General features: G+C 41.4%; 1 protein-coding gene across 9 annotated transcripts in view; it reads right to left on the minus strand.

Moving 5' to 3' along the window:
* The window catches only part of atxn7l3a (ataxin 7 like 3a), a 50,847-nt gene that overhangs the window by 5,041 nt on the left and 21,413 nt on the right, over positions 1–24,393 (minus strand). For 7 of the 9 annotated variants that reach the window (XM_069904715.1, XM_069904712.1, XM_069904716.1 and 4 more), the window contains 9 exons: positions 23,225–23,322; positions 22,849–22,871; positions 22,688–22,733; positions 22,069–22,095; positions 20,205–20,236; positions 17,352–17,420; positions 16,730–16,773; positions 7,954–8,025; positions 6,641–6,774 (listed from right to left, as the gene is read on the minus strand). In XM_069904715.1, coding sequence (XP_069760816.1) covers positions 6,641–6,774; positions 7,954–8,025; positions 16,730–16,773; positions 17,352–17,420; positions 20,205–20,236; positions 22,069–22,095; positions 22,688–22,733; positions 22,849–22,871; positions 23,225–23,322 — 545 coding nt within the window. The remainder of the gene's footprint in view (positions 1–6,640; positions 6,775–7,953; positions 8,026–16,729; positions 16,774–17,351; positions 17,421–20,204; positions 20,237–22,068; positions 22,096–22,687; positions 22,734–22,848; positions 22,872–23,224; positions 23,323–24,393) is intronic. The other 2 variants (XM_069904717.1, XM_069904708.1) reach the window with 1 other exon arrangement.

Consider the following 24,393-nt stretch of genomic DNA (forward strand, 5'->3'; position numbering starts at 1 on the left):
ACAGCAAAGAGAAAGACAGGTGGTTTAAACTGCTTTTATTTCATAGCAAGTGAGGCAAATTCAGGGTCTGGATTTGTTCAGGAGGCTAAGATATAGCCATAACAGAAACATGGCTTAGAGAAAGGCAAGACTGGAAGCTCTCACTGTTCCTGGGTACAGATGATAGGCACGACAGAGGGAGAATTAAATGGGGGACTGCCCTTCTGTGCAGGGAAGACCCAACAACGGTGCTTTGGGAGACTGTTGCTGAAGGATTGTCGAGTGAAGCACAACGGATAGAAGGTAGAAGTAAAAAGGGAATTATCACTTTGATGGGACTGTGTAACAAGAGAACGCAAAGTCAACGGGAAATGGAGGAGGAAATGTCAGAGGAAATCACACATAGCTGTTGGAGTATTAGGGTAAGGATTAACTTCCCTAATATTGACTGGGGTTGCCATTTTGCAGTGGACTTGAATGGGATGGAATTTGTTAAGAACGCCCAAGAAAGTTTCCTAAATTAATAAAATGGAAGCCTTACTAGACAGGGTGCAACACTGTAATGGAATGATAATTCTATTAGTTTTATTTATATTCATATATACATACTGCATGTCAACAGGCCCTTTCGGCTACAAGCCTATGCCACTCAATCACACCAAATTAACCTACAACCCAGTACATTTTTGGAGGGTGGAAGGAGTACCTAGAGGAAGCAAACATGGGGAGAACGAACAAACGCCTTACAGACAGCTCTGGATTTGAACGTCAGTCACCGGTGGTGTAGCAGCACTAGGCTAACCGCGCCACCCTGATTATAATTTAGTTATAATTTTGTTTTGTTTTGCATGAAAGGAAACATACATCCATAGTTGTGGCGAAAGACTGAACTGATTTGCAAGTTAACATAATTTTTGATCAATTAGATGATCAATGCAGGAGTGGATAGGGAGACATGTTTGCAGGTATGGGAATGGTTGGAAAACAGTATTCCTTTAAAGGAGAGAGAGAGCACTGCACGTTCCTCTGTGGGTGAAGGGCAAGGCTGGCAGATCAAGGCACCCTGTTGAGAGGGTCATTGAGTCTTTGGTCAGGAGAAAGGAAACAAATGTCATACTTAAGTCTGGATCAAACAAATCCCTCGATGAGTTGAAGAAGTGCAGGGACATGCTTAAAAGTGAAATCTGAAGAGCAAATCGAGAACGCTATGGAGCTGGCAGGCAGGAAAAGGAAAATCCCAAGAGATTCAACAAATCAGTCAGTCTCAGGTCGGGACCCTTTATCGGAAGCAACCAGACCTGCTGAGTCCATCCAAATTCCCTTTGTGCTTATACACTTTCTAATAGTACTGTGGTTTACCGTATTCACAAGCAACGATCTTGATTTGACTTAAAAGGAATCTTGAAAGAAATACAAAACTATAAACTGGCAAAACTTACACAGGCTGGTACTTACCTGGACTGGACAATTTGCTGAACAAAACTGCCCTTATTCTATTGTTAAAGCATTCGCATTATAAATGATAAACCCTGCCCACAGCAATGATTGACAGCCTGCTAAGCCAATATTGGCTGACATAAACAACTGCAAATTATTCATACCATTTCAAAATAATAAAAAATACTTAAACACAATTCAGTGCATTTTCAATAATTAATTAAAACATTTAAATGTCCTCATACTTAAACCTTTTGGATCAGGGTCATGCCCTGTAAAATGAATTGAGTCATTGAACCTGCAGCATGCCTAACCTGGAACAATCCAACAGGCAGATTTCCCAGTACAGTCTAGTAAAATCCTTGGTATCCAGAACTCAAGCAACCAGTTGCCTCAAGCAACCAGTAGCCTCAAGCAACCAGTAGCCTCAAGCAACTGGCAAAAACAAAACAAGGGAAATAAATATTAAAAAAATAATGGGCAAAAACAAACCGCAAGTTTAAAATTGTTAAAGTAAATGTTCTCTGAAGTAACACATAAGCCTTTGGTGAAAATGGGAGCAAATATTCAGACATCAGGGTGTCTTGGTTGTGCTTTGCCCGTCGCAGCTGCTTGAATAAAGTTGTGTGAAACTGCAATGGCATCGACCAGGATGAAGAGCTGGTCGATGCCGCTCGCCGTTGGGTGACTCTCTTGAAGTGTCTCCTTATCCCCGCTTAGTAAGTCGCCCCGGACAAAAGTTTTATCTGTTTGTTTGGGGGAGGTGTGGTTAATCACCTACATTGTTATTGTTCATATTTTGGGCGGCTCCGTGGAGGGGGAGGAACCTGCAGATGCAGCGACGGTTAAACGTTTTCAAAGAATGTGACTGAAAATAAAGTAAAATGCTTTAAGGTTTATATATTCATGCAAGTAAAGTTTCTTCATTGTCAGTACAATATAATATTTTTGTCATTTAAACTGTTTATTCTTAATGCAGGTGTATTAGTTAGCAATTGTAAGGGTAATCTGGGTATACCCAGATATTGCTCCACGCCAGATGAAGCTTTATTGAGCCAGGGGGAGTAAAAGAGAGCAAATAATTAAACAATAATGCCATTTGGAGAATTTATAAATGGATGTTACAAGTTTGCCTCGCTTGTACATTCACAATAGCGAGGGAGAGTCGGTGGCCCCGGCCTCGGCAGAGCGAAGCAGGCGGAGGCCCCGAGAAGCAGGTGGAGGCCAACAGATTGGACTGCTACCAGGTATGGCCCCTCCAGCCCGGGTAAGAAACCTGCATAGGAGAAGGCCACTCCGATATAAAACCTACGACCCAAGGACCTCGCTGCCATGTCCCAGCTTGCTTGGCCACGGCACACGAACCATGGGTGTAAAGGGTGGGGCCAGTACTGCGCACACTGCACTCCACCTAAAAGTTCCTTTGCGCAGGCCCGAGGACATGTCCACATCCTCCCCCTCAAAAAATGCTCACAAACTCAAGCTAGCATGCTGGAACATCAGAACCATGCTAGACAAGGCTGACAGCCACCGACCTGAACGTCGGTCTGCCCTCATCGCACATGAACTCCTCAGACTTGACATCGACATAGCCGCTCTCAGTGAAGTCCGCCTTGCAGATGTAGACAGCCTCCAAGAACGCGGCGTGGGCTACACACTCTACTGGTCTGGCAAGCCTCTGGATGAACGACGCCTATCTGGTGTTGGCTTCATTGTCAAGAACTCCTTTGCCTCCAAACTCGAAAACCTGCCGACAGGCCACTCAGACCGGATCATGTCCATGCGAATCCCCCTTCAAAACAAGCGTCGCATCACCCTCATCAGTATCTATGCTCCAACCCTCCAGGCGGAACCAGCAGAAAAGGACAAGTTCTACACTGATCTGCGCAACCTCATTCAACGCACCCCTGCAGCCGACAAGGTTGTCATCCTTGGCGACTTCAACGCTCGCGTTGGCAAAGACTCAGAAACCTGGCCAGGAATCCTGGGCAAGCATGGTGTCGACAAGTGCAACGACCACGGGCGCCTCCTGTTGGAGCTCTGCGCAGAACAGCGGCTTGTCATTACAAACACCCTTTTTCAGCAGAGGGACAGCCTGAAGACTACCTGGATGCATCCCTGATCCAAACACTGGCACCTCCTGGACTATGTCCGGGTGCGAGAAAGAGACAAATGAGATGTGCTCCACACCAGGGTCATGCCCAGCGCGGAATGCCACACTGACCGCCGGCTGGTTCGCTGCAAGCTCAACCTTCACTTCAAGCCAAAGTCCAGAAACAGTAAAGCCCCCAGAAAGAGGTTCCATGTTGGAAACTTGCAGTCAGACGAAGTGAGAGGAAACTTCCAGGCAAACCTCTAAGCAAAGCTCGAGGATGCAATCCGCCTCACGGATGCGTCCCCTGAAACCCTCTGGGATCAGCTGAAGACTGCCATACTGCAATCTACTGAAGAGGTACTGGGCTTCCTCCAGGAAAAACAAGGACTGGTTCGACGAAAAGAAGCGAGCTGCCCACCAGGCTCACCTTGCAAAGCCATCCTGGCCAGAGAAGAAACGAGCCTTCCGTCGCACATGCAGCCATTTTCAGCGCAAACTCCGGGAGATCCAAAATGAGTGGTGGACTAGCCTCGCCAAATGAACCCAGCTCAGCACGGACATTGGCGACTTCAGGGGTTTTTACGAGGCTCTAAAGGCTGTGTACGGCCCCTCACCCCAAGTCCAAAGCCTGCTGCGCAGCTCAGATGGCAAAGTCCTCCTCAGCGACAAGATCTCCATCCTCAACCGATGGTCAGAACACTTCCAATCTCTTTTCAGTGCCAACCACTCAGTCCAAGAATCTGCCCTGCTCCAGCTCCCTCAACAGCCCTTAAGGCTAGAGCTGGATGAGGTCCTCACCTGGGAAGAGACATATAAGGCAATTGAACAACTGAAATGTGGCAAGCAGCAGGTATGGATGGAATCCCCCCTCCCCCAGAGGTCTGGAAGGCTGGCGGCAAAACTCTGCATGCCAAACTGCATGAGTTTTTCAAGCTCTGCTGTGACCAAGGAAGGCTGGCTCAGGACCTTCGTGATGCCATCATCATCACCCTGTACAAAAACAAAGGAGAGCAATCAGACTGCTCAAACTACAGGGGAATCACGTTGCTCTCCATTGCAGGTAAAATCTTTGCTAGGATTCTCCTAAATAGAATACTACCTAGTGTCGCCGAAAATGTTCTCCCAGAATCACAGTGCGGCTTTCGCACAGAGGAACTACTGACATGGTCTTTGCCCTCAGACAGCTCCAAGAAAAGTGCAGAGAACAAAACAAAGGACTCTACATCACCTTTGTTGACCTCACCAAAGCCTTCGACACCGTGAGAAGGAAAGGGCTTTGGCAAATACTAGAGCGCCTCAGATGCCCCCCAAAGTTCCTCAACATGGTTATCCAACTACATGAAAACCAACAAGGTCGGGTCAGATACAGCAATGAGCTCTCTGAACCCTTCTCCATTAACAATGGCGTGAAGCAAGGCTGCGTTCTCGCACCAACCCTCTTTTCAATCTTCTTCAGCATGATGCTGAAACAAGCCATGAAAGACCTCAACAATGAAGACGCTGTTTACATCCGGTACCGCACGGATGGCAGTCTCTTCAATCTGAGGCGCCTGCAAGCTCACACCAAGACACAAGAGCAACTTGTCCATGAACTACTCTTTGCAGACGATGCCGCTTTAGTTGCCCATTCAAGCCAGCTCTTCAGCGCTTGACGTCCTGTTTTGCGGAAACTGCCAAAACGTTTGGCCTGGAAGTCAGCCTGAAGAAAACTGAGGTCCTCCATCAGCTAGCTCCCCACCATGACTACCAGCCCCCCCACATCTCCATCAGGCACACAAACTCAAAACGGTCAACCAGTTTACCTATCTCGGCTACACCACTTCATCGGATGCAAGGATCGACAACGAGATAGACAACAGACTCGCCAAGGCAAATAGCGCCTTTGGAAGACTACACAAAAGAGTCTGGAAAAACAACCAACTGAAAAACCTCACAAAAATTAGCGTATACAGAGCGGTTGTCATACCCTCACTCCTGTTCGGCTCCAAATCATGGATCCTCTACCGGCATCACCTACGGCTCCTAGAACGCTTCCACCAGCGTTGTCTCCGCTCCATCCTCAACATTCATTGGAGCGACTTCATCACCAACCTCGAAGTACTCGAGATGGCAGAGGCCGACAGCATTGAATCCACGCTGCTGAAGATCCAACTGCGCTGGGTAGGTCACGTCTCCAGAATGGAGGACCATCGCCTTCCCAAGATCATGTTATATGGTGAGCTCTCCACTGGCCACTGAGACAGAGGTGCACCAAAGAAGAGGTACAAGGACTGCCTAAAGAAATCTCTTGGTGCCTGCCACATTGACCACCGCCAGTGGGCTGATATCGCCTCAAACCATGCATCTTGGCGTCTCACAGTTCGGCGGGCAGCAACCTCCTTGGAAGAAGACCGCAGAACCCACCTCACTGACAAAAGACAGAGGAGGAAAAACCCAACACCCAGCCCCAACCAACCAATTTTCCCTTGCAACCGCTGCAACCGTGTCTGCCTGTCCCGCATCGGACTTGTCAGCCACAAACGAGCCTGCAGCTGACGTGGACATTACCCCTCCATAAATCTTCGTCCGCGAAGCCAAGCCAAAGAAGAAGAAGAAAGAAGTAAGGGTAAGTCTTAAGCAACCAGAAAATACACATCCAGCATCTACCAATCCCCATAGGTGCAGGATACCAGAGGTTTTACTGTATTAATTCCTGGAGACTGGAGGTGGTTGGCCACATCGGAGTGCAATCAAAACGAGAGCGGTTAATCTCTCTCACGAAATTCACATTTGTGCACAAATACATATGGATATATTGACCTTACTAACAATTATGTGGGGAAATGCCATCAACTCCACATGAAACCTACAGTATTTTTCAGAAAGGTCTGGGGCAATCATTTGGGCAAGTTGCTGGGAGGGGTGGTGGGTGGCAAGGAGAGGGCCTGGGGCAGTCATCACTCATGAAATCACATCCTGCAGCATGAATCAGAATCTTCACAGGCCTGAGAATGCAACCCAAATAATTGGAAACAGCCACCAGCACCTTAAGACAATATTCTGAGGTGAGTACCTCCAAGTAATGAACACATCAGGTCTGTTGATCTTCACTTAATCAGTCCAGTGATTAACAATAAAAAGGGGACTCACTTGCTTTGGAAGATGCTGAGTCAGAAGGTGAAATATCTGATGCGCCATCCCACTGTAGTCGGCTCATAAAGCTCTGGCTCTCTGAGGCATCATAACTCTCACTTTCTACAGTAACTTCAGATTCCGGAAGGGATCTGAAATAAAGCAAAAGATAGTTATTACCACACCACATAGATCAAATCATAAACAATAATGGAGTGTACAGAGAGATTTATCTGCTGGTTGATTAACACGTCATTGGTCACCACGAGGTTCACTTTTTTGCTTTGGAGTTGTCGGTGCTGCTATCCTGAGTGCAGTGATGCTTTGAGATTACAGTCCCAGCAGGGCGTACTCAAAACGCAGTGAGCACGACGCTATCATAGCGCCAGTGACCCAGGTTCGAATCCGGCGCTGCCTCTCGGTATGTTCTCCCCATGACTGCATGGGATTCCTCTGGTTGCCTCCCACCCTTCAAAAACATATGGGATCAGTAGGTTAATGGGTATATTTGGGCAGCATGGGTTCGTGGGATAGGAGGGTCTGTTACTGCGCTGGGTCTCCAAATTAAAAAAAAATTAAACCTGCTTACCAAAATAAACAAATCTGTACAAAGCAGAAGAGGCCTTTCAGCCTATCTCGTCTGTGCTGACCATCTTGCATCCATTTACACAATTCTTCTCATTCTCAACATCAACTCTCCCCCGATTCTACCTATACACTAAAGGCAATTTACAGAGGACCATATACTTGCCAACCAGGTCTTTGGAATATGGGAGGAAACCAGACCATTAACTGTTCCATCGTGCTACCCAATATCTGCCCTTTTAATATTTCCATTTTAAACACCTTCCTCCATCTTTATCTCTGAGTGGATTTTCCAATTATTACCCTCATTTATTTAAACTCGTGTTCATAACTGACTGGACATTCTCCTCTTAAGAGGAACTTGATCTAGAATAGGTACTGCATGAATAAACTATTTAAAGCAAGCAGTTTTCTCAAAGCATCAGTGCCTATGTATACACATGTGCTGTCTACCTCAACACAAAAATATCTCAGATCATATACAAGCCAATCAACATTTGTTCATCTTTTGCTGGTGGGGAAAAAGGGAGATGATACCAAATTTTATTTAGGGCACTACAAAGTTAAAGCTGAGGGATCAGTGTTGTGTTAGAGTGCATATTAAGTAGTTCATGCCTGTCTGCCACATCTGAGGTGGTTTTAATTAAGAGTTAAGACATCCCTGTACATTTTCAAAGAAACTGGCTGAGGAAATTTCAATTTGAATTCACTATAACAATCCCACTTCCTCTCACAAAACAACTTACACTGAAGATCCCACGAGGTAGACCCGTACAGATCGTCGCTGCTCATCTGTGTGCTGAGGGCACCGCAATGATCTAAAAATCAATAGTCAAGCTGTAGTTAAACAGGGTCAAACCAGGCACATAAATCGGTCTGTCTAAGGAGTGTTCACTTCCAACTGTATAGCCCCATACAGCCCATGTCACCACAAAAAAACACAGGCATTTCAGTCCAGCATGTCTGGGCTATTGTGTCCATTTCTTACTAAATGAACAACAAACATTGCGAATTTGAAAACATCCTATTTGGTTTTCCTACATGTACCATAATAAATATCATGAGGTGAATATTTTACGATTTAATAATAATTTAATCTATTACCAGACTGATGATTGCTTTTCAGAACCAGAGAACACTAAAGGACAAAAAACAAGCCATTTGGCCCAACCATTATTCTGCTAGTTCCAATGACTTGCTCCCATTCCATAACCCTCCAGGCCTCTCCCATCCATATATCAATCCAATTTATTCTTAAAACCTAAGATCAAGCCCGCCACATCAGACGGCAGCCCATTCCACACTCCCACCACTCTCTAATGTTTCCCCTAAACCTTTCCTCTTTCAGCTTAAAACTATGACCTCTTGTATTTATCTCCCCCAATCTAAGTGGAAAAAGCCTACTCATATCCACTCTGTCTATCCTCTCATAATCTTGTAAACCTCTATCAAATCTCCCCTCATTCTTCTTCGTTCCAAGAAATAAAGCCCTAACCCATTTAATCTTTCCTTATAACTCAACTCCTGAAGACCTGGCAACGTCCTAGTAAATCTTCTCTGCACTCTTTCAATCTTATTGATATCCTTCCTGTAGTTAGACGACCAGAACTGCACACAATATTGCAAATTTGGCCTCACAATGTCTTAAACAACTTCAACGTAACATCCCAACTCCTATACTTAATACTTTGATTTATAAAGGCTAAGATGCCAAAACGTTTCTTTACAATCCTGTTCTCCTGCAACACCACCTTCGGGGAACAATGTATCTGTATTCCCAGATCCCGTTGCTCCTGCACACTCCTCAGTGCCCTACCATTTCCTGTGTATGTCCTACATTGGTTTGCCCTTCCAAAATGCATCACTTGTCTGCATTAAACTCCATCTGCCATTTTTGGCCCATTCTCCCAGTTGGTCCAGATCTCTCTGCAAGCTTTAAAAATCTTCCTCGCTGTCCACAACCCTTCCTATTTTTGTGTCATCAGCAAATGCTGATCCAATTTTCCACATTATCATCCAGATCATTGATATAGACGACAAACAATGGTCCCGTCATGGATCCCTGAGGCACACCACTAGTCACAAGCCTCCAGTCTGAGAAGCAACCATCTACTACTACTCTCTGCTTTATCCCACACAGCCAATTTCGAATTCGGTTCACAACCTCTCCATAGATACCTAGTGTCTTAACCTTCTGAACTAATTTCCCATGTGAGACCTTGTCAAAGGTTTTACTAAAGATCATGTAGACAACATCCACAGCCTTTCTTTCGTCTACCTTCTTGGTAACCTCCTTGAAAAATTACAAGATTGGTTAAACATGACCTGCCACACACAAAGCCATGCTGACTGTCCTTAATCAGCCCATTGCTGTCCAAATATTTATATATCCTATCTCTCAGTCTCCATCCAATAATTTACCTACTACTGATGTCAGGCTCATTGGCCTATAATTACCTGGTTCATTTTTGGAGCCTTTTTTAAACAATGGGACAACATGACCTACCCTCCAATCCTCTAGCACCTCACCCATGGCTAAGGACATTTTGAATATAGCTGGCTGGGCCCCCTGCAATTTCTACACTAGTCTCTCTCAAGGTCTGAGGGAATATCATATCCGGCCCGGGGGATTTATCTACCTTTATTTGCTGTAAGACAATCGCTTCCTCATCCTTAATCACCAAATGCTCCATGACATTTCTGTTTGTTTCCCTTTCTTCCTTATGTCAGTTTTTGGAGTAAATACTGATGCAAAAAAACTGTTAAAGATCTTCCCCATTACGTGAGAGTCCACACATAGTTGACCACTCGGATCTTCTCGGGGATCAATTTATTCTTCTTAGACTCTAACACATTAAAATGGCAACCCATATTTAATACACCATTGATTATTCTTTTGTTATTAAATAACTTGGAGGAGGAGCCGGAGGAAAAAAAAACAGATTGAAGGCAGAAAAGATGGGAATGCAAGGACCTGGAATAATAGGTGATTCTGAAATACAGTTAAAGAATTGAGCCATTAAATGTTGCTAGAAATAAGCAATGTTGTACAATCTGGTCTCTATTCCTGTGACATCTTGCACTATTACAAGGCTCAACACAAGCTTGAGAAACACATCTTTCATCTGGTCACATGGGCAGCTTGCAGGAGTCCATCGTGAATTCTCCAAGCTTACATCACATACTTTTTCTTCCCATTCCTTCTGTCTTCTTTCTTCCAGCTCCCCACACCCCCTCCCCCCATCCACAGAGCCACAACACTTCCCTGTTTGCTGGTGTGCCCTCTCTCCCTGACCCACCTACTACCTCCAGCTCCTCCTCATGCTCTTGCCCCCCACCCCCATTTTATTTGGGCACCTGCCTACATTTTGTTCATGCCTTGATGAAAGGCCCAAGCTTGAAACATTGGTGATGTATCTTTATCTTTGCTAAATAAAGGACACGGTTTGACCTGCTGATTTTCTGCAGAGTTGTGTTTTTACTTCAATCATGGTATCTGCAGACTTTTACTCCTTTTGCTTAGGACTAGGACTGGCCATAATACTAACCAAGAATGCCATTCATGTTTTCGTTCATTTGACACAGGAGATAACTGCCCATTTAATAGCTGCATCAGTTCTGAAGTCTTCAACCTGTAGCTTTTTGTTTGCCTGCACTGTTTAATTTTCCCAGGAGTTTCTGTCTTTACTCCAAAAGATCTTGTTAGTTACACAGTTGATTAATTTTCATTTCTATTTCAAGATGCCGAAATTGCGAGAAAGGCCAGCGCTATCTGCCCTTCCTTAATTGTTCTAGAGCAATTGTTCTAGAAGATTGTTCACCCAATCTTCCTGAACCATTTCAATCTTTTCTGGTTAATGGTGCTGGATAGCAAGTTTCATTATTTAGACTCAGCATCATCTGTCCTTATCACTTCTGGTGGTTTGGAAGGTGTGGTTGGAATTGTTTATTTTAAAAAAAGAGATACACAAGTCTTTCAGGCCCATGCCATCCAAATACACCCATTAATCTTCTAACTCCATGCATCTTTGCACCATGGGATGACACTGGAGCACCCGTAGGAAATACATGTAGACACACGGAGAACGAACAAACTCCTTAGAGAGAGTATTCAAACCTGGGTCATTGGGAAATGAATATTCAGGCTGGTGGTGGGAGCATCAATTGAATAGTGTCAGGTTTCTTCAATATTATTGGAACTGATCTTGCCTTCTGGGATGGAAAGGCTGTGGGGTATTGAGATGTGTCACAGGTGGACAGGGTGGTAAAGAAAGCTTTTGGCATCTTAGCCTTTATAAATCAAATTATTGAATATAAGAGTTGGGATGTTGAAGTTGTTTAAGACATTGGTGAGGCCAAATTTGGAATATTGTGTGCGGTACTGGTCACCTAACTCCAGGAAGGAGATCAATAAGATTGAAAGAATGCAGAGATTTATTAGGATGTTATCGAGTCTTCAGGAGATGAGTTAATGGGAAAGATTAAACAGGTTAGGGCTTTATTCCTTGGAGTGAAGAAGAATGAGGAGAGATTTGATAGAGGTTTACAAGATTATGAGAGGGATAGACAGAATGGATGCGAGGAGGCTTTTTCCACAGATTGGGGGTAATAAATGCGAGAGGTCATAGTTTTAAGCTGAAAGGGGAAGGGTTTAGGGGGAACATTAGGGGAAAGTTCTTCACTCAGAGAGTGGTGGGAGTGTGGAATGAGCTGCCATCTGATGTGGTGAATGCAGGCTTGATATTGAGTTTTAAGAATAAATTGGATAGATACATGGACTGGAGAGGTCTGGAATGGGAGCGGGTCTAGTGAAATAGTTGGAACAGGCTGAAAGGCCTGCTTTCTGTGCTGTAACATTCTATGGTTCTCTGAGTCACTCCTAGTGATGAGATAACCATCTATGACTTATTTTCAGAACCATGGTATTTATGCAAATGGTGCATATTAGAGGCTCTGGTCAATGGTGACAGGATGTAGAGGGTGGGTACCCAGCAATGGCAATGCTACTGAATATCAAGGATTGGTGGTTAGATTCTCTCTCATCAGCTTCCTAGTAACAATATGAATATTCCTGATGTTCACCTGTTATTTTAAGACAGAGTTAGGTAGATTTTTGATAGAGAAGAGGGATAACAGTTCCAGCAGACAAATTAAAACATAGAATGGAGTTAACAACGAGACCTGTTGTGATAGTCATATAGTTCTACAGCATGGATACAGGCCTTCAGCCCAACTTATCGATGGCAAGTAAGCTAGCCCCATTTGCCTGCATTTAGCCTATATTCCTCCGAACCATGTACATATCTACGTCATTGAGCATCACATTTGCATTCACTTCCTTTACTAGCTCGTTCAACATCTCCAGAATCCTTTGTGTGAATATCTTTTCCCTCTCACCTTAAATCTACACCTTCTAGTTTGAAATTAATTAAAATTGACCCAGCATTTTTTCCCCCATCCTATCGGGCTGGAAGTACATTGATTGAGATATACTTCAAAACGTTCTGGGGTTTGTAGTAATTGTACAATTGGATGTTGGTGCGAGAACGCAGCCTTGCTTCACGCCATTGTTAATTGTTAATGGAGAATTGTTCAGAGAGCTCATTGCTGTATCTGACACGATCTTGTTGGTTTTTGTGCAGTTGGATAACCATGTTGAGGAACTTTGGGGGGCCATCCGAGGCGCTCTAGTATTTGCCAAGGCCCTTTCCTGCTCATGGTGTCAAAGGTCAACAAAGGTGATGTAGGGTCCTTTGTTTTGTTCTCTGCACTTTTCTTGGAGCTGTCTGAGGGCAAAGACCATGTCAGTAGTTCCTCTCTTTGCGCAAAAGCCGCACTGTGATTCTGGGAGAACATTCTCGGTGACACTAGGTATTATTCTATTTAGGAGAATCCTAGCGAAGATTTTGCCTGCAATGGAGAGCAGCGCGATTCCCCTGTAGTTTGAGCAGTCTGATTTCTCGTCTTTGTTTTTGTACAGGGCGATGTAATTGGGCTGCACGAAAGAGCCTGTTACCGTGCCGTATGACTGAATTTAAATTTTAAAAGTTAAAAATTCAGGCATACACTCTTCGGGTACTCCTTCTTTTATTTGCCTTTAACTCTGTGCAAGGATAAATATTGTCCCCACCATCACTTCTCAATCATTTTTGCACCTTTCTTCAATGTGCCTGCAAGTTCATTTCTTAGCTACTTGTTTCTCAACCTATTTGACATATCCCAAAACCAAATGGATGCAATCTCAACCGCATCAACTCTTTATTTAATTCTGTTAGTGTATTTGAGGATACTGCAAACTCCACCTTTGCTCCTTCCCTATTATTTTGATCATCTTCTCTCCTGCTGGGGCTCTAACTTCACACCCGGTTTGAATTGCTTCACACTGGATTTCTTTTTTTTTTAAACTTTATTTATTATAACATGAATAACATATAGGATAACATTAAAAAAAATTAAGAATAAAATAATAAAATTACAATACAATATCAGTAATCTAAATAAACTATACCCTCCCCAATAATTATTACACATTAATAACCCAATTCAAATTAGTCCAACCCCCCTTTCCCCCAAATAAAGATTGAAGAATTAATAAAGTTAATAATATATGTGAGAAAAAAAAACCACTTACAAAAAAAAATATAACCGATTAAAATACTAACAAAAAGAAAAGTAATTAATACTAAAATATCAGACTTAAAAAACATATTTAAATCAAACTTAAATGCATAAATTTACAAACGGAGTTAAGATGAAACATATATTTAACTCAAACTTAATATAAAAAATTAGTAAAGTTAGTAACATTATCTATCAAAAATTCTTAAACAATAATCAATTCTTAAAAAAAAATTGTAGCATGAAAAAAAAGTTGAAAAAAAAACTTTCTCTATAGAGATAAACCTTCACCAAATATCAACTAACTTCACATCTATCATCATATTAGTCACATAAACCACCATCTTAAAACAAAATTCAAACCTCATTAAGAATTGTACAATTCAATTTTAGTACTCTTCCACCATTTTTCCCTTTTACTCTTAAATAGTTATCCAATAAAAGCTCCAATACCACATTTAAATATCCCCAATCATTATGTTAAAATTCAGATATCCGAATAATAAAAACATATCTACAACGAAATCTATATCTTCAACAAATGGAGCATAAACCACAAACAAAATTCAAGCCTCATTAAAAATTGTACAATTCAATTTATAACTTTCACCATTATTCCCTTCGTTCTATAACTAAAATAGCAAAATAATATACACCAGAATTACCACTCCTTTCACCTTAAAGTTAAAGAAAAAATATTAAAAAAAACTTATCCATCCCATTCACATTTAAATTTCACATTTATATTCCTTATCTACTGAATAAACTTTACAAAAAAAACCACATCAATTTTTAATTTTTTAAACAATCAAATTCTTTCTTATGCTTTTTTTTTATAAACAAAAAAAAAACCCCTTCACTCTTTAATCTAATAATACAAAACAAAAGGAAAAAAAAACGGGTAGGAGGTTAAAAATACCCCCTCCCGTCTAAACCGCGGAATGCGGTAACTCCCAAAAAAAAATGGGTGTGAGATAACTCACACATAGCAGATGACTTTCAGGAAATAGTGCCTATCCAGTTCTCTCCCCCAACTCTCACTTCATCTTAAACTAACATCATCATTATTTAATATCCCTTTTTTTTAAAAAAAAACATTAGAAAAAAAAAGGACAACTCTTCTTTTAATCAGCTCCAACTGCCGAGTCACCATTACAACCATTCCTTCTTGGAGCACGGCTCTTTTCTTCCATCTCTTGTCTCCTTAGAGATCGCGGTGGACTATGTCTCTGTTGAAACTGAGTAATTGGCAGCTCTTGAGCAAATGCTATAGCTTCCTTTGGAGAATCAAAGAACTTTGGTTGGCAACCATCTTGGAAAACCTTCAAAACAGCTGGATATCTAAAGGTTGCCTTGTAACCTTTCTTCCACAACAACTCTTTAGCAGGATTGAATTCCCGTCGTTGGAACATAACTTCTTGACTCAAATCCGCATAGAAGAAAACTCGATTATTTTGAATTATCAAGGGTGATTTTCTCTGTTGTGCATTTCTAATAGCCACTCGTAAAATTATTTCTCTGTCGTAATAATTCAAGCAACGAACCAAAACAGGTCTTGGACTTTGACCTGAAATAGGTCTTCTACGCAAGGCTCTGTGAGCACGTTCCAGTATTATACCTTCCGGGAAATGTTCTTGACCCAACACCTGCGGAATCCATTCAGTAAAAAATTTTCTTGGGTCTGGTCCCTCCATACCTTCCGGCAAACCAATAATCTTTATATTGTTCTGTCTGGATTGGTTTTCCAAATAATCAATCTTTTTCACCAAATTTTTATTTTGAGTTTGTAAGTCTTCGACCATTTTGGTCACATCAAAAACTTGATCCCGTATTTCGTCTATTTCTTCTTTACACGAATTAAATTTATCTCTCACTTCAAGCTTAAAAGCTCCAAACTCAGCCATCTGTTGAGAATGTATTTTCACCAAAGTATTAAACCTAGTACCAAGTTCAGTCATAATCTTGAATAATACCTGCATTGTATAAGATAATTTAGATTCAAGATTCACAAAAATCTTTTCAATTGGAAGAGATTTTGGCTCAACAGATTCCTGCTTCTTCTCCAAAGGATCTTCTATTCCTTCCTTCATTCTGGTTGCCTTCCTTGTAGTATGACTGCGTGTGGAAACCCTAGCCACAGCCTCTCCAGCAATGACTGGAGGACGCTGGCCGGGGTTTTCCCCAGTCCATAATGTATTAAATTCTCCCAGTACATCAAGTTGTATAGGTTCTTGTATCTCAAGAGATGCAGTTTGCAGCGCCACCTCTACAGCTGACAAATGCCTTTGAGTAACTCTTTGTTCTAAAGGCTGTTTGGCGCCCTCTTTAGGGGGCTCTACCGATGTAACATAGAGCTCTACATCCGAACACTGTACCTCTCTCCTGGGATCCATTTCACACTGAGTCCCGGTGTCTTTCCTGTAGGTAGGCTCCAAAACTTGAACTTTTGGAAAATGTAGTTTTTTGATGATCTGTTGTCATTTTTTTTTTGCTCTTTTCCACCAATTGTACCATCATAAGCTAACTTAACAGCACTGAAATTATCTAAACTTTTAAAGAATTTTAACGGGCATTTCTAGACAAAACAATAAGATAGAGTCAGGAGAGGACTGGAAGGCACGTCTGGTCCTTACGCCATCTTGCCACGCCCCCCAACACTGGATTTCTCATTCATCTTATTCCCAGCGATACTTTGATCTGGTGCTATTTTGTCACTTCCAATCCTCTGTGCATATCATTATTTCTTACAAAGGTGTGTGCAATTCATTGATAATGAAATGATGCAGTCATTCAAGCCTCATGCCTTGATGCTTGCTGAGAGGACTTTGAAATATGAATTATGAACACTCCATCCAGGACTGGACTGTACCATTTGCAGAACAAGGAACTGAGCAGGATTCTTACCTTGTGCACATTTTCTTGGTGTGCTCTGAGATGACACCACATTGCTGGAAAAAAAAGGAGGCAGATTTACTGGGAAACATCCGTGGAAGAAGAACATTGAAAAAATAGGAGCAGAGGTACACTGTCCTGCCCATAGAGCCTGTTCCAACATTCAACCGTGGCTGATCTGATAATAGGCTCTTCTTCACCCACCTGCCTTTTCCCCATACCTCTTAATTCCCTTACTATGTAAAAATCTATCCAACCTTGTCTTAAATAGATTGACTGAGGTCGCCACCACTGCTTCAATGCTCAGAGAATTCCACAGATTCACCACCCTCTGGTAAAAGCAGTTCTCCCCATCCCTGTCCTAAATCGACTACCCTGAATCAAGGTTATGTCCCCTAGTTCTAGTCTCCCCCATCAATGGAAATAACTTACCTATCTCTATCTCATCTCTGCCTTTCATAATTTTATACGAGTATTACCAAAAGCAGACATGAAACTAGACAATGTGCAAAACAACAGCATGCGGCAAAACCACTAATAAGATATTGTCATAACCAAATAAAGCAGAACAGAAGCACGAGGTATTTCAATTTTCCAAGAACCTTTCACACCCTCACAATTTGTCAACACTAACCGTTGTCAGCAATGAGCGCAATTCTTCAGGACCCAGGTTTTCATAGTTGATGCCAGAATTATTGTTGTACTGTGGCACAGAAGAGCAGAAACAAGAATTATTATGTATTGTGGGAAATATATCAGCTTTTAACCCAGACATTTATGGTACAAAACCCAGAGTATCTGTACATCAAGTCTGTTTCCATGTTGGCTTTAAATTATTTAGACTGGTACTATTTCCTAGTCTGCCTTTTCCCTTGAATTTCAGACCTTGACTACCCTTTATGTAATTCCCCATTATCCAGTCAAATGCTCATGGGAAAGACTGAAGTATCTGCCCTTGTAGTCCCACAGTTCCTTTCAGGTTTTGGGGGAAAAAGGGAAGTTTGCAACTGCAGGTAAAGCAAAGGACAAGTGACCAATAGAAGTGGGGGGAAAGTACGGGCTCTGTTGCCTCATTATTCTCACAACAGCAGAGAAGGCCTCATTCTAAGGATAGGTCATGCTGTAAGGCACCATTGAAAGCAATGCTTCAGGCTTTCAGCCTCTGAGTTCACTTTACCAAGACCTCAATGATAATAAATTGCTCTGTGACCAGCTGGCTGTTGTGAGACAAGAAACAAGGCATTTCCAATGGTAATTACTGCTTCAGTCACAAGCAGTAGAGCTGACTGGTTCGATGATCATGAGAAAAATTAGTGGCTAAGGTTCGGTGCTGAGAAGTACCAAAGTCTCAGACCATGAGACCGATAGACCCATGTGGTGAGTGAACTGTCACTTACTAACTAACTCACCATCTGGATCAGAAAAAATAACTAGAACACGACATAAAAGAGGGAAGTGGAAGATAGTGGCAACCAATGGCCAACATGGATCAGATCTGGATGATTCTAATTAGGTGAAATGGTCCCATGAGTGGAAGAAAATGAAAGGAAATAGGCCCTAGACACAGGATTTAACTCATTTTTGACTTCGGAAGTAGGATTAACACTCAAAAAGGATCTTAAGGTTCGGAGAACATCGGCCTTGACATGCAGCATTCTGTGTAAAGCTGCAAGCGCTTGTATTGTGTCTTTGCAGTGAACAGTTTGAAAGCTAAATTTATCCTTCACGATTTGTCAGCGATGTGTGTAATGTGGTGTGAATTTGGCACAACACACTTGCCCTCTGTCATGGTTCTCAATCCCAGCCCAAATATTCCTCCCCTACCTGAAGCAGCTGCAGACCAAAGATTCCCAGCAATTGTAGGGATCTTGCATTTTTTTTAAAATAAATGAAAACAAGACTTTGAGCAGATCCTTGAATCTTTTCCTCTGTCCACATGGTATTCTCATCTTTTTCTCCACATGACAGTGTGTGGAATACAGTGACTGTTTTTGTAATTTAGTGTCAGGCATGTGAACGAAGTGACATACACTCCAAGGTGACTCGAGTTTAATTATGGGCTCAGTACTGGGGGGTGACGGCCTGGGAGAGAGAGTTGACATTTGGTTTGTTTCTACGTTCAGTGGATTTTGCAGAGACATCTGTTGTATCTCTGCAGTGCATCAAGATGCCTGCTGCAGGTAGATCAGCTCTCAGAATCAGTTTCTACCTATCTCTGTGTAGAGTGTGATTTTAAAAAAAATCAGAAAAATGTAGCATTTAAAAAATATATTAGCACAGCCCACGAGCCCGTGCCACCCAATTACACCGAATTTATTTATAACCCCAGTATGTTTGAACAGTGAGAGGAAACCAGATCCCCAGGGAAAATCCATGCAGACACGAGGAGAACATGCAAACTCCTTACAGACAGCGTAAGATTCAAAACCTGGTCCCAATCACTGGTGCTATAACAGTGTGGCGCTAACTGCTACACTAACTGAGCTGTCCTGGGTGGTATCAAGGCACTGCAGCATCAATTATTGAATTTAAAAAAAACCTCTCAATTCCACATCACTGGCAACTATCAATAATATCAGAAAATACAGCTTTGTCAAAGCTGAACAAAGATTTCTACTCAACTACCCAACGAGAGGCTGTCTTAACATCATTAAGGTTAGAAGCAGACTGAAACAATGGTATGTCAGCAGCATTTTCTATTGATATGCAAGTCAGCTCATACATCATTTTTTTTCTTCTGCACGCATTTAAATCAAGTACAGGTACTCCCTGACATGACCATAATTGGGACTGAAGGATCAGTCATATCTCGAAATGGATGCAAGTCAGGATTTCGTGTGCACGAGTGGAGTACCAAAGTCTTAAAGCAAACTTTTAAAATCATATCTTTTTATCATCATAGATTTGACGATAACAACTAAAAACTTCCTGAATTTGTCAATCAATCTGGTCCAAATTTATGTTGTCAGTCGGTGTCCTAGGGTCCATAGGCTGGGCACTGCCATCTTGAGTCCTGTGCGCATTCATTAGTCTTCGGTTAGCGCATGCACGGTGGATTCGCATATTGGAGCTCAGTTGGTGCATGCGCAAGAGTCAAGTGCCCTGACAATATTGAATTTTCACCCTTAACTCTCGCACATGTGCCAACCGAACTCCAATATGTGAACCCACCCGTGCATGTGCCAACTGAAGACTCACGCAGGCACAAAGGAATCAAGAATGGCTGTGCCCAGCCTAAGGACCCCAGGATGCCAACTAACAATGTAAGTACACACATTTTGGCTCTTACATGTCCAATATTCCTGTTGTTGTAGTTTGTCAAATACAACATAAACCACGTAAATTTTATACGTTTTCTTATATTTTTTTAAATTTGGTCATCCGTGCGGGTGGGTGCAAGTTGCATGGGTCGCAAGTCGGGGAGTACCTATACTCATATATAACACATCATATAACACCCAGACAAAACTTAAGTGTCCTTTAATACCTTAAAAGGATCAGAGTTTCCACTGAGTTCTCCTGCAAAAAGACATCAAAGATAATTTGGTCAAATTTCCACCAAGCACTACAAGATTTTTATCATAAAGGTCAAGGAATGCTTCATTCAGATTGGAAAAAGGTTTCCCATCTTTTGCCATTCCTTCTTGATTTCCACAAGTCTGAGCAACTGTTCAGTGGATTTTCCATGCAACTAGATACCATGTGTGATCCTACAGAGTGTTAGCAGCTTATACAAAAGTAGCAGAGCTGGATCTTGCCGTCATCCACATCCATACACAGGCACATCCCCAAAATGGAATTAAAAACAATTAAGGATAAAAAACGAAGCCAATTTTTTTTCCCATCAAGCCAGCAATTCAACATTCCTGCCACTCTACTGAGATCAAAACTACTTAGCATTAGTCACACCAGAAACTAATATAATGAATTTCAAAGACACTTTGTAGGGAATGGTGATATGCATGAATATAACTCAGCATCATATTGTTATCTACCCGAATGAACTACTGAGGTACAGGCAGCAATTTTGCAACGATATAATTGTGCCGAAAACCATAACTGATTGTTCTTTGCAAGATTTTATAAAATTCCTTATATGTTAAATAACCTTTTGAAATTTAAGAAAGCAACTGAATATTGTGCTAAGTTGTGTTAACTGTAATGACATGTGTGGAACAGAATTTTTGCATTAATAACAAAGAACAAAAATACAATTTACATTTTTTAAAATGAAAGTGATGTAAGTCAATTCATTTCTAAAATATTCATTATTTAGTACAAGGAGAAATGTATCTACTAATGAAGCAACTATAGGAACACTTCTACCAGAAATTCAATGGACTGACTGGCTTCTCCTGCCTTAACAATTCTATGATTCTATTTGTATTTTGTGTTGATGCCTTGGTCAAATGCTTAATCACCAACCAATCCAATCCGAACAATTCCCTTCATTCCCCGAGAATGAAGGGGTTAGCGTAAAAGGAGAGATTGATTCACCTGAGACTGTACTTGCTTGAATTTAGAAGAATGAGAGGGGACTTTATGGAAACACATAAGATTATGAAAGGCATAGATAAGATAGAGGTAGTTAAGTTGTTTCCATTGGTGGGGGTGACCAAAACTAGGGGGACAGGGTAGTAGATTTAGGACGAAGATGAAGAGGAACTGCTTTTCCAGTGAGTGGTGAATCTGTGGAATTCACTGCCCATTGAAGCAGTGGAGGTGACCTCAGTAAATATATTTTAAAAATGATTGGATAGATTTTTACATTGTAAGGGAATTAAGAGATATGGGGAAAAGGCAGATAGGTGGAGATGAGCCCATCATCAAATTAGCCATGATCTCATTGAAAGACGGAGCAGCCTCGATGGGCCGGATGGCCGACTCCTGCTCCCATTTCATATGTTCATGCCCTCATTCTAAGGAAGGGTTATTGACTTGAGAGATTAACTGTTTCTTTCACCACAGATGCTGCCTCGCCAGCCAAGTATTTTCATAACTTTCCATTTCACCATCCTCTGCAAGTTGCATTGAAATTCAAAATATTAGTTGACTCCAGTGCGGCTATAATTACTGCATGGCATTGGCAATACTGTTTTGAAAAGTTAATCAAGAATTTGTTGATAAGAGCATTATCTTCAGGCCAATTCATAAGGTACGAAATAAGGGTCAATAGAAAAAAAAATTCTTACCTCAAGTGTATGATTAAGAATTGATTAAATTAATAAATATTTACTTGGGTGTATTTAAAGCAAGGTTTTCTCTAATCAACAAACTTTGCTATTGCCTGTGCCATCTGTAAATCTGATGGCTTTTTGGTTATACATTGAATGTTTCAGTCGAGAGCTCACCTGCAAATGGGGATTCATCAACTAAATCTGAAGAAAGGACAGAATATCTTGGTGAATGGTTTCCATTTTGCTGCTTCTGATACTAAGACCTCTGTTTTAATTTTTGTTTCTGAAACTTTGTTGGAGGCCAATAAAGTTTCAAATGTTCTATGTTGCATACAGATATGGTCATTTTAGTGACCAGAAGTCAGATAATTCATATTTAAAAGATAAATAAACAAAAACAAACCATAAACCCAGGAAAAGGCTGATTTGTGCTTAATGCTGATTTCATAATTCAGGACTTCCATTTAGCCTTGGGATTACGGTGTAAACCCGGAATGTTCTCAACCTGTCCATTCTCAGAGCATGTTACTTGGTTTAGAGCAGTGGTTCTCAACCTTTTTCTTTCCACTCACATACCACTTTCAGTAATCCCTTACTAACCACAGAGCACTTGTGGCGTAGAATAAAGTGGTATGTGAGTGGAAAAAAAAGGGTTGGGAACCACTGGTTTAGTCATCCAAGGTTGTTTAGCTGAAGATGGGAAAGAGCCCAACAAAGATGTAATTGAAAGTGGAAAATAGAAGTGCCATATTTACAATCTTAAATGTGACAAATAAAAAAAAAACAAGCTTACCATTTTTATGTTTCAGAGATTTGGACCTCCGTGGCGAATTAGGATTCTGAAAGACAGAAGCAACTCTTTAAGCGATGGCAGCAGGGTGATTTGTGCCAGCAGAACAACTGACAGGTGCCTTCCCTCACCTGAAATACAACTAATTCTAGGCAGGCACATACCTTATCAGATTTTCTCTTCTTTGCTGGATAAAATAGAAAGAAAAGTAAAAAGAAAATTTAGTTGATGGTGCTTTAAATTTTTATAATTTAGACATACTGTGCGATAACAGGTCCTTCAGTCCCACGAGCCCATGCAGCTCAATTAGGCCCCACTGATCAACAACCCTCATGTATTTTGAAGGGTGAGAGGAAACTGGAGTGCCCAGAAGAAACACACGCAGACACGGGAAGAACGTGCAACCTCGTTACAGCCAGCGCCAGATTAGAATACGGGTCACAGGTGCGCTAATTGTGCCTCAAGGAGACTCAGAATAGTTAGACACGGGATGAAAAACCATCCTACGATTGAGGAATAACAAATGTTAATAACGATTACCTTTTTTCTCAGATCCATACGACCAGTCATTATCATTGACGTCGTCATTGTCTTCTTGGTCACTTTCAGATTTGCTGAGGTTGTTGCTACTGGCTATTCTGCAATACAAAACAAAATATGCATTAACCTCACCACCCTGACATAGAACTCCTTGGCATGGTTAAAACGAGAACCTCCCACAAGGTGAAAGTGACAAGCCCTCTGGGATTTCCGTAGTGATGGGTACAGCTGTAGCCAATAATGAGATTGCTGTCAGTAGTTTTCTGACCCTTTGTGCCCAACTGTTTCGACCACAATCAAGGAAGGCCTGCAAATCTAAAAAAAAATGTAAAATGCCATAAATGCTTTACCTTTAAGAGCACAAGTGTAAATGGCATTATTTAATCATAATCTTGATGAATCTAAACTAATTTTGTGTATGAATTTCCCCCATGAATACTTCAAAATATTTTTAAAATTATTATTTTTGAATGGTTATATTTTAAGCTTTGAAACATGTTGGATCTAATATGTGGCATTCTACGAATATTTTAAATATTAACTAAAAATCTTTTCCTATTTGTTGATCGATCTTGCGTGCTCGTCTAAGACATGACAGAACAGTTGTTGATTGGTAGTTTTTTTAAAACCTGGAAAATGAAACCAATCGATGTAGAAGAGGGGAAATTGTACTCAGAAGGGGGGAAAAAAACTTTTATCTTTCTGAATAGCCCTCAATCAGCTTTTATTTCCACTACTTAATCCAAATCATAAAATCCAGGTCAATATTTTTAGCTATTGTATGTTTTTTTACTCATTAGTAAGATTTCTTTACAAGCAATGGCAAATTAAATTTACAAAACAACAATTTAACCATAGTTGGGGTGGTTTGTTTTGCTTCTCACTGAACAGCTATGTGATCGTGGCTTAAGATCAGTACGATGGCATGTCATCTTGTGATCCACATGTGAATTCAACAAAATATTAATGAATACAGATTGGCCAACAGTAGTGAAACATCGCACTCTCACTAAGTAAACTATATAAACGCACTTGAGACTCTCAGCATATTGGAATCTGGAGGAACTCTAGGGTCATCAGTGGGAGAAAAAGAATGGTCGACATTTCGAGACTGAGAAAATGAAGCAGAGAAGCCAGAGTTAATAGGATGGGGTAAGAGGCCCAGGAAC

This window comes from Narcine bancroftii, chromosome 12, assembly GCF_036971445.1.
Source record: "Narcine bancroftii isolate sNarBan1 chromosome 12, sNarBan1.hap1, whole genome shotgun sequence".
NCBI lineage: Eukaryota > Metazoa > Chordata > Chondrichthyes > Torpediniformes > Narcinidae > Narcine > Narcine bancroftii.